Raw genomic sequence first — 11,897 nt, forward strand, 5'->3', positions numbered from 1 at the left:
TATATGAATAAATTATATATATATAAATATATATTAATTATATTTTAAAATAATAATCTATATATGAATAAATTATGCATAAATACATATATATAAATTATAAATAGACTGATCTGAATTAGGGGTCAAAAAATGAGCTTGTAGTTTGAAGAAATGAAAAAAAAAAGTGAAGGCTGAAATATCAGCTGGTACGGCTGGTATTTGGACTGGTACGAACAAAGTATAATTTCTGTACCAGACTAATGGCTGGTACGACATATTCCAACCGAACCAGTCGGTATGGTACGAAATTAAAAACATTAGGTAGAACAAAGAGTACAAGAATTTCGAAGTGTTACAATTATGCTCCACACCACCAAGAGTACGAATAACCTACAATAAAATGAGAGTGGGTGACACTGGTTTTTCGGTGGAATTCCGATGCCTATATTAGAGAGAAGTGGTTTCAATATGAGTATATGAGTGAATGTAATAAATGTGTTACGTTTAAGTATTATTTATAGGAATGTGATGATGGTGATAAAAGAGTAGACTATATATATATAATAAATAAGTAATACTACATACAATTGTGGAGTGCGTAAGTGCTATACAATCGCTTAGAAAAGAGTAAGATATTCTATTAAAAAATTAATTTCTTTTCATGTGGGTCTAGTATTTATTCATTTTTTTCAAAGTAATTGTATGACACTTGTACACCCACAATTACAATTATCATTTTGTAAAAAGAATTTAATTTTCATATTATCATACTTCTACCTAGTAAGATTTATTTATTTACTTTTACAAAAAAGTCTGTTCGAGATTTATACATTTATTTGTAAGTATTACTATAATCATCATTTTTATTTAATTAAATGAAATGGACAGTTTCGGTTTAAAGATAAAACACGAAATATTTTAATCGTTTTCCTTATCGATATAACGTGAATTTATTAAACAAAAACTCATAAAACCTGACCACACGAAAGACCACGTGACGTGGCTACCACGCAGTGCCGCAATAGTTTATTAACAATAAAAAAAAATACAAAAAATATATATCCAAATTAAAGGTTGTTTAAATATATATATATATATATATATAAAAGATTCTCAACTTTTTGTGTTTAAATTTTTTAATAAATCACATATAATATACTCCCTCGAGATGATGCGTGAGTTCGAGTTTTTTTCAAGCGCCGCGCCTCAAAATATGAAAATCTGATGTTCTGGCCATCCTAATTGTTACCTTTAATGCGTTAAAGCATGACTTCTTTATTAATAATATTCTGTTGTACTCAATTCACTAGGTCCCATTTTGATACTAAAATCTCTACAACTCATTTGATCAAAATCATTATAATTTTTTTAAATTTTCACACAAAATATAATAAATAATTCAACTTGTTCAAATACAAAACACATTTTCGGTTTGGTTTGATTTGGTACTTCAAAATTTTCATCTCAAACTCAAAAGTCTCATATCATCATTACAACTTTCCCAAATCTCCATATAAAATATAATAAATAATTCAACTTTTACTTAACTTTTTCAAATCTCAAAATAATAATAATATTAAAATATAATATTTTAATATTTCATCTTAAAACTCAAAATTCTCATCTTACTACCAAACCAAATTTCATCTCAACTTAACTTATCTCTTCTTATCTCATCCTAACCCAATATCCAAACCTCTAACTTCACTGGTATTTCAGCAAAGCTCAAAACTTAATCCTTACCTTTTATCCCAGTAGGATAGAAAGACAACTGATAAAATGGAGTGATTTTGGATGTCTAATCTGATTTGTGGCTCTCTGGATGCACATGCACATTTGTGTGCAGATGTGTGCCCCCCACCCCCCCTCTTGTCATACTAATGGCGAGAGTTAGAGAGAGAGCCTCAAAATACAAGCAGAAAGTAGTAAAGTTCATATAACTCAATCCTAAACAAATTCCTAAAAGCTGAATTTAACATCTAGTTGAGAGAGCGTTCAAAACATCATATAGATTTTTTGCCTCAATGCGATGTCGCAGTAACTTTTCCACCTCGCTTTGTTGGGGCAGAGGCCTTAGAGGGCAGAATATACTTGAGGCGGTAACTGACAAGTGAAGGCCCAAAAATACTGTATTTCCCAGCACTGCTAAAAGCCGTTTCTGCATCATCACGTTTCTTGAAAACCACCTTGGCACGTCTACTCTTCTTCAGCACTTCAGTCTGACATTCAATCAAAGTCCCAAACTGGCTAAATATCTTAGTGAGACTTGCTTCTGAAGGAACAGAATCCAAGTCCGTGAAGTTCAGAATCAGAGCTGTGGGTGGGAATTCTTTCTCACAACTTTTCTCCTCCTCCAAGTGGTGTTCTACCGTCATCTCTGCTTCGGATTCAAGATTTTTACCAGAACTCTTCTGCGTATGGTCAAGATTTGGCCCTTGTGGTTCAGCAGTGGAAAAACTCTTTCCACTTGGACTGTCGGGCTGATTCTCAAACGATGACTGCTCTTCAGGAATGCTTTGGACAATCCTGTCACTCCAGTAAGAGTCGCTCAAAAAGTCTGTCCCAGAAGCTTCAGTGATTCCTGGCATAGTTGACTTTCTTCCAGTCTTGGTTGATTTCCTTCTTTTCTTACCACCAAAAACTTGTTTCAAAGACTGTTCATGCTCCTCTAAGCTAGGATCATCCAGGCTAACAAAATTCCTGAATTCTGAGAAGAATCCGACCATAGAAAATATAAAGCTGTATCCTTTCATGGGATCTCTGGCAGCCAAACAGAGCTGGGACATCATCTCATCAGGAGAAAAGAACTCCGTGCTCGATTTCTGTATGCTTTTATTCTCAACTCTGGCCTCTTGAGGCATTCCATCACCATACTTGAGTATTGGACTTGACCCATTCATTTGGCTAGCAGCCCGACGAATGCTATCTCCAACTCTAAAAGTTTGCTTGGTCCGTGCGGGCGTGTCGACAACTCCTGTTGATAGATGGCTTTTCCCACGTTTCATAGACGAATCATCCGACAATGCATCAACCGCCTTTCGTTTCTGACTAGAAGATTGTGAAATCAACTTACCTACACCCTCCTTGCCTGTTTTGTTTCCTCCATTTGGCGTACGCAAGCCCTTCTTACCAAGCAAATCCAGCAAGCTTGTCTCTTTTTTGTTCGGGAGCACAGAATATCCAGAAGTGTGCTTACGCTTACGGGAAGAGCTAACTTGAATCTCTGACTTTTCTTTTCCAGAGGATATTGAATTGTCATTCTCCATATCCGGAACATCATTCACATTCGATTCTCTGTGATTCTCTTTCACCCCAAGCAGTTGATCGTCCTCCGGACTGGCAAACAATGTACCAAGCATATTGAACTTGGGAAGCTCTGAATAACCCTTCCAGCGATAGAAGGCTGACAACTGGGCCTGTGACATTACAAATTCCAGTTTGTCACCTCCACCATATGGCAATTGAGCTGTTGTTTTCATGAACTCGAGAAGTTCCACAGGTTTTAAAGAAGTGGCATTCAAATAATTATCCCCACCATATCTTCTACTTGATTCTTCCCTGATTCCAGCATTAACTATTATCTGAGTGTTGAGTTTGGCATATGCTTCTTTTGATATGCAGGAACAGGCCAGCCCAAACTCTACCCGTCTGGAAACCTCTTCCAAAGCACAGTCAACAGCATATCGGAATTCTTCCTTAGTGCTCTGCTTCTCCATTTGCGAGAAATGTGGACCGAAGGGTTTTATCCACGATGCTTCATTCCAAGCAAATGTTTGATCCCCAAAATATGCTATCAGGTAACTTCCTTTTTTAGAGTACTTCATTGCGTTTTCTGATGAATCCGAAGGATTAAAAATCTGCCCGGGCCACCAGGGATGACTCCGAACTTTGCCCCATACTAGATCAGATACATGAAATTCTGGTTTTGAGGCAGCAGATTTAACATTCACATCACTTGAAACATTCCCGTCTGTTATCATATATGTATTCAAATCTACAACAAGATTGAAAATATTAGAATCGTCTCCAAGGACAACCCCAGCTTCTGGGACACGAGTGCTTGCGATTTGATTCTTATTGGTCTCTATCATTGCATCTATCGTCATGGTCCGGTTTTCTGATCCCTCAGAAGTTAAAGCCTCAGAAACCTGCGTCGGACACACACTAGAATTTTCATCACAGAAAGTCTCGTTGATATCAGCTACTTTTGCTTCCATACCTGGAATTCCAGCTGGTATTTTGCTCACAGACTCGACCTGAGGCTCTCTTCCTTCCTGCATACAATCTAAGGCATTGACATCCTCCTTCACCAGCCCCAGTGAAACATCGCCGTCTTTTGGATTAACGCCTCCACCTACCATTCCTATCTCCGCTTCTTCAACATTCGCGCCGTCTGCAAAATGGGTTACTCTCTTTAAAGCCTCCTTTTCCAATCCATCAATCACAGGCTCAAGCACCGCATTCCCATCAGACCCACCGATCTCCAACCCCTTGGCTGCACTAAAATTCCCAACTTCATCCACTATTCGCTCCTTTGGAGAACCCTGGACCTGATCATGACCCTTGAAAGTCTCAGTTAGGGTTACAGGTTCAGAATCGGTTACACCATGAGCCATGTTTTCCAGGTCAAATGGAAGGACGTCTGAGTTCAGGTCGATATGGGCAGAATTCGCAGACATTAAGAAGCCCTAAAATACACACATACGCATGCCCAGAATAAGATAACAAACCCTAATAATGGGTGAAACTGCTCACAATCATAAAACACGAACTACTCAGATAAATGAAACAATTGTACCTTTGGGTTTTCCTTACTTTCACTCTCCGCCTAGGTTGGGTAGACAGAGACGGCGTGCCTACAGTCTGAGGGGGAGACAGGGAAAGCTTGACGTTATGAAAACTTCAAAGCGTGAAATAATATGCTTCTGTGAAGAGGAAATGGAGAAAATGCTGTTCTGTTGGAGTTAGGGTAGGAAAACCGCAAGGGATGAATGGTCCTTGAATAGAGAAAATGCTACGTTTTCTTTCTGGTTTGGAAAACAGGACATTCAATTTCCAGAAAATGTTCTTGAATTTCTTTCCGATCCTCTCCTAATTATCTGAGTTGTACTTATGATTAGAGAAAAAAAAAAAAAAAATCTGAGTTGTACTCATAAAAAATACTCAGTTGTCAAAAATCTGTACATTCGCAAAATTAATCCGATGTTATTTGACACCAATGCCAATTAATATATATATACATATATATATTTATTTCCGATGGAATTTGTGTCCTTATCGATTTGTAGGTGAGAAATGAAATGATCTGTTGTGAAAATTTAAAAAAAAAAAATTAAATAAATTTAAAACTTAAATAAAAAAAATTAATTTTTTAATTATAGACCATAAACCGAATTTACAGTTTTAATTTGCCACGAATTGAAGTTTAAGTCAGTAATTTTTTTTTTTTTTTGAATAATTCAAATAATAAGTCCTCGCACTCTACAGGGCAAGCAAAAGTGTAGACCAAAAATTCTTTAGAAGAATGATTCTTCTTCCTATTTTTCTTTCCTATCTTTCTTAACTCGAATCCCAGACGAGGAAAGATTGCAAGAATTCTAGGGTGAGTAAAAATGCTTACACTCCACAACACAAGATGAGTGTTACCGTGGACTAAAAATTCTTTACAAAAGAATACAAATTTCTTTATTTAATCTTCTCAAACTCAGATCTCAAGTGAGGAAAGATTGCAGGAATCATAGGGTGAGTAAAAATGCTCACACTCCATAGCATAAAATGAGTGCTTGCGCGGATTAAAAATTCTTTATAAATGAGTAAGAGTTTTTTTATTTAATTTTCTCGAATTTGGATCCCGAGCGAGAAAAGGTTGTAAGACCTTAGGGTAAGGAAAAATGCTCATACCCTAAAAGGCGAGTAGAGTGCTCGCCTGTACTATTTAATTTTTACAAGAAATAATACATCGGAAGAAAATTTTACAATTCTATTTAACTTTTGGAACTCCCATAATATGGTAATAAGGTAGTGAATGCTTTAAATAGGAAAGAATAAAAAATTATTACAAAAAATATGGTAATAATTTTTTTATTTAAATAGCATACCTAATTATTTTTTAAAATAAGGCAACACTAAACTACATGATTCTCTCAGCCTCATCACCAAATATGATTATATTCAACTTCTACTTTACTATTATAACATATTAAAATTAGAAAAAATTCTATTCAACATCCCACACACCACACGCTATATATATATATTTTTTCTTTTATAAAATATGTGATAAATAGATGATGAATAGAATAATTTAATTATTTTAAGAAGAATAATCATCACAAACTTTTCAAACTTTTAAATAAAAAACAATTCCAACATTTTTAAATCTTCAAATAAAAATAATATTATAAAACTATATTCTTATAATATTTTTACTTTATAATATTTTTTATTTAACTTTTTCTCTATTATTTTCCAAAATCTAAAAAAATATCAAACTCAAACTATCTCACTACTATTTACAAATTATCTTATTACTATTCACAAAATTCTCATCTTATTTCACTCCTCAAACAATCCCTTAGAATTTATTCAAATGAACAACATTCTTTCTTCCTATCTTCCTGAACTCGGATTCCAGGCGAGGAAAGATTGTAGGAACCCAGGGTGAGTAAAAATGCTCACACTCCATAGGATGGGACGAGTGCTTGCCCGGACTAAAAATTATTTACAAATGAATAAGAGTTTCTTTATTTGGGTTTGGCTTACATCCTGTGCCAAAACAACATGACATTTCCTGTTAAAGAATTAATGGTCATGATTATTTGTTAGTAACCCCACTTAATAACTTTCATCTCTTATATGTCCAACACATTTCATCCCCTCTAAATATTTATTCATTAAACATATTTATTCATTAAATATAATAGCTTGTATCAAATTTATTTATCTCTTTTGATTTTATAATATTTACATCTTTTGATTTTATAATATTTATAATTAATAATATATTATATATCAACACGGAATAAATAACCTAATAAATAATCTAATAAATGCAAGTGCATTCTCATTGGTATATTTAAACATATTTTTAAGAAAATTTTGACAAAACATTTATATGAGTAATACTAGGTATATTTTATAGTGTATAAATTTCAAATATATTTTTAAAAAAAAAAAACGAGTTTTAAAATTAAAAATATAATTTTTTAAATACATCTCAAATTTATCTTCTTCTTTTTTTTTTTAAAGAAAATGTAAGATTTACACGTCTCAAAATTAAAATCGCAAATATTATTTTTAAAGTTAAAGGGGGATGAAATATGTTGGACACTTCATATATGAAAGTTATTAAGTGACAATATGCAAGATTTTGATTTGACCAAAATGAGTGCAAGTGCACACTGAGAAAAAAGAAAATAGGAAAGAATTTGGAGGGCCAGGATTGCTTATTGGTAGCCAATCATGGCCATTAATTCTTTAACAGGAGATTTCATGTTCTTTTTGCACAGGAGGCAAGCCAGACCCTTTCTTTAATCTTCCCAAACTCGGATCCTAAGCGAGGAAAGGTAGTAGAACCCTAGGTTGAGGAAGAGTTCATGCACTCTTGAAGGTGAATGGAAGTGGCCGTCTATACTATTTAATTTTTGCAAGAAATAATACATCGGAAGAAAATCTTACAATTCTATTTAATTTTTAGAAACCCTCCCATAATATGGTAATAAGGTTGTAATTGCTCTAGAACATGAAATTTTTTTATCATGACCCAAAGCTGAGATTGAGGATTATTCTAGTAGAATTCTTCTGTCCACTCTAGAGTGAGTAAAAATGAAGTGGTAACACCTAAATTGACAAAGAATCGTTAATGGGTTTCGAATGGATTCTTTCTAAAGAATACCACAACGAAGTCGTATATGGCACCTAATGCTGGTGGGTGCATATGTTATGATGATGATGTTATGTTATGATGTTTAATGTCAATGCACTGAGAAATGAGTTTGTAGAAAACTTAGTCTAAATATGAGTTGTACTATGGTCATTGATAGGTACTCACGGTGCACATGGAGAACTATGATGATACTATATGTTATGTTAAAATGGCTCTAATAACAAAAAGTATATTATTAAGAAAAGTGTTCTCCGTAATAAAATATGCATTGGAACTCTTTTCTTAAAAAAAAGATGTTGAGAAATCTGAATAAATCACAAATACAATTTTATGCGAATCATGCATCCATCTCATGTTTATCATGTATATCTTATCTCTGTGCAAGTTGATTGTTTAACTTACAGAAAATCTCATTGTGGTAGTCCTACTATCATTCTCAAGAATGATAGAAGTTGTGTCAATACCAATTTTTGACAAACAGGATGGTGATGAGCTCCACTTGGCTTCAGATGATTGAGAACAAGCCTAATCTCTAACGTAGGCTGGAGTTAATATTATTGTCCATAGAGATGGTCCTGATTGCCTTAGAGCATATCAGAGAGATTATTTGAGCTACCTTTTTATTAGTCTTGTATTTAATAAAGAGATTTGAACTCTCATTTTATGTTTGACTCATGCCTACTATTTGGAACTCTTTTAAGTGAGATGCTATGTATGGTTAATTTTCATGTTGGAATATTGTAGTCCATTTTGGCACAAAGGTTTTTTAGTAGTCACCCTTGTTCACTATGATTATTACATATTACTAGTTGCACTCTAGAATGCATTGCATAATATCTATCTTGAATGGGGTTATGTAACCATATTTTGCATCCCGACGCTTGACGTTTCCGTTCTACCCCAAGTAGAGGTTGGGGGCACCACATTGGACAAGCAACGACATCTTGCACCCGGAGGTGAGGACTTTACTCGCATTACATGCTCTACTGGACCTAATGCTCTTGTGAGAGCTCAGATCCCTAATGTAAACCATACCAGATTGCCAGCAGTAGTCGACCAAGTTCATGGTAGAAATTCTTGTTAGAAATCTCCATTTTAGAACCATCAAACCGATGACAAAAATACCCACAAGAAATGTCTATCCATAGCAACGACAATGTCGTGGGTCTCTGGTACAAAGGTGGTGATTTTTTTTTTCTTTATATTTCCATCTCTACCGTGGGCACAAGTCGCACCATAGTTAACGAACAAACATGGCTCTACAATTTCTTTTGAACCAAAATAAGAAGACAAGAAGAAGAAGAAGAAGAATGAAGAACAATAAGAGGGTAGATGGAGAGTGGGGAGCGCAAGATAAGATGAAAATGAAGTTGTTTATGAAAATTTATGGTTGTCATCATTTGGTTTGATTTGGATTAGGGTCGTTTCTATCTAATTCAATTTATTGTAGGAGTATTTTAATCGGTTTAGATATATGGTAGGGACATTTTGATCCAAATCATTACATGAATTTCTATTTCGTAAACTTTGTACTTATTCTTTTATTAAAGAATTGATGTAATATAGTAATTCTCCCTAAAGGGGGAATTCCAAACCTTGGCGCAGGAGATATGTCTCCTCTACACAAACTAGGTTGCATTTGAGTACGATAGAGAGAATGTCCACTCTCTTGCAATATAGGCATAATCTAAGTTTTGAAAAAGAGAGAAGATATATCCGTATCAATTTACAATCGAGGTGACAATTGTATTATAGAAGAGGGTATGCACCTATCTTCATGGGTCTATTCCCAAACCAGGCATGGCCTTGGGTCCCTAATCAGGTTTTGCTTGGATTGGGTCCCCCCTTTGTGAGGAGGCTACATTCCACCTATTTCTCTCTCAAAAAACTCTACATTCAGTCGCCTCATGTAAGCGCCAGGCAAACGCGAACTGACATGGCAAAAAAAAAATCAAAACGCACCGTTTTGTGGACTGACATGGCAAAATAAAGAATCAAAACGCACCGTTGTCCACCTCTCTCTCTCTCTCTCTCTCTCTCTCTCTCTCTCTCTCTCTCTCTCTCTCTCTCTCTCTCTCTCTCTCTCCGTTTCCAGCTCCATCTCTACATTTTCACTTTCCATATATTCCTCCCCTTCCTTGAAGCTGAATATGACTTGAAGGAGCGTCTCCCTCCCTCGAAGCCTTCCTTCCTTCGTCAGCCTCCCTTAATTCCCCACGAAATCGATGACCCGTACAGCTCTACCTCCCCCTCTTCTTCCCCACATGACAACCCGTACGTCTCATCTCTCTCAACCAGAGAAACAACAAATTCCACATCCAACCGAGAAACCCAAAACAGATGTTCTACTCCAACAAACAAAAATCGATCAAACAGATGGAAAAAAAAAATTCCCTTCACACAATCGTCATCTTCCTTACATGTGTAAGAAAACCCAAAACAGAGGACTGAAGATATTACAATCTTTTTCAACCTATATCTACATTAACAGCTCCAACAACAAAAATCACAGATTTTTATCAATTTGAAGAACAAGACAACTCAAATATCCACATCTACATCCAACACTTTTCGACGAGGTCTACAAATTTCACATCCAGCCAAGAAATCCAACAACAAAAAATCGATTCCAACGAACACAAATCAAGAAACAAATCTAAATCCAGGAAAAAAAAACTAGCTTTGCGAACGTCTTCACCAAATGGAACAAGAACAAATATTAAACACACAGATCTATATCTAAGAAATAAAAAATAAATAGAAATAAAAAAAAAGATTTCCACATAGCCTTCGTCTTCATTTAGGTGATGCTTATCATCTTCGTTTATCCTTCTTGTTGTCGTTGGTGTTTGCCACGCTGAGAGGAGGGGCACAATGAAGATATTAGGCCGAGGGGAAGAGATAAAAAAAAAAAAAAAGAGAGAGAGAGAGAAAGAGAAACAAATAGAGGAGACGGAGAAATCTAGATGGGGAGAGAAATAGACCAAAGAAAGAGAAGAAGAAAGGAAGAAGACAATGCAATGATAGAAAAGTAAACTAGTTCGGTAATGGAAAGATAGAGAAAAGCAGAAAAATGGAGAGAGAAAGTTGGCGCAATCGAGAAGAAAAAGAAACGGGAAGACAAAAGAAATGATGTGATTGAACTGACGTGGCATAATATATTAAAGACTCCCCTGCGACTGCATCTCTCGACTGTCTGTAGAAGAGCTGTTCTCTCTCTCTCTCTATCTCTTTTAAATTTTTTTTTAACATTTTTTAAAATTTTTGTTCAAGTTACTTCGTCTTTTCAATTAACTTTGGTGAATTATTATTATTATTTTTCATTTTTAATAATTCTTCAAATTCTTTGTTTCTAGGACTATTTTACCCTTTTAACATTTTTATTTTTATGTTTGGTTTTCATGAATATGTCACACGGTAATTCTATAATTAGTTTTAAGATTGACATAAATAAGGAAATGAACTATTTTAACACTAGAAAGTCGAAAACTAAAGTAACTTTTAATAAATAGTTCTAGTTAGAAGCTGGTGTGAATGACATGCCCTTAAAAATATTGAAATGACAAAAATTTAATTTATGAAAAAATTTATAGTTAAATTATTTTACAAATTAAATTTAACCATACTATCGTATAATTGTGTATCTTTCACGTCAACTTGCAAATATAATTGAATCTTTCTATAGCCACAGAAGGATCTCCCAAAAAAAGGTCCCGAACTATACATTTTATTTTTTTATACATTTTTTTAATCATCATAAACATTTAAAAAAAATTCACAACATTATTTAAAAATTTTCCTTAATTACTAAATTAAAAAAAAAAAAGAAAAAGAAATTGGGACACATTCGTGATACTTTTTCGGTAGAAATAATATTTCTCAATATAATTTTCTTGTTACAAATGACTAATTTTATAATTAACTCATAAATAAATATATATATATATATTAAATAATATTTGCAGTCCTAATTTCGCACGTTCTGTCGCCACTATAAATATAAGATGGCCTGGTCGAACCTTCCAACATA

General features: G+C 34.4%; 1 protein-coding gene across 1 annotated transcript; it reads right to left on the minus strand.

The window, feature by feature from the left end:
* Positions 1–1,892: 1,892 nt before the first annotated feature.
* LOC122276418 lies at positions 1,893–5,120 on the minus strand. The gene is made up of 2 exons (XM_043086109.1): positions 4,781–5,120; positions 1,893–4,670 (listed from the first exon to the last, which is right to left on the minus strand). Exon 2 carries the CDS (start codon positions 4,659–4,661, stop codon positions 2,004–2,006), a length of 2,658 nt encoding a protein of 885 aa, XP_042942043.1. The 5' UTR covers positions 4,662–4,670; positions 4,781–5,120; the 3' UTR covers positions 1,893–2,003.
* Between the last annotated feature and the right edge of the window lie 6,777 nt (positions 5,121–11,897).

This window comes from Carya illinoinensis, chromosome 9 (genome assembly GCF_018687715.1).
Source record: "Carya illinoinensis cultivar Pawnee chromosome 9, C.illinoinensisPawnee_v1, whole genome shotgun sequence".
Classification (NCBI taxonomy): Eukaryota; Viridiplantae; Streptophyta; class Magnoliopsida; order Fagales; family Juglandaceae; genus Carya; species Carya illinoinensis.

Bases quoted from the DNA above. Each gene is read 5' to 3' on its own strand.
- LOC122276418 (XM_043086109.1), bottom strand. From the start codon at position 4,661: ATGTCTGCGAATTCTGCCCATATCGACCTGAACTCAGACGTCCTTCCA.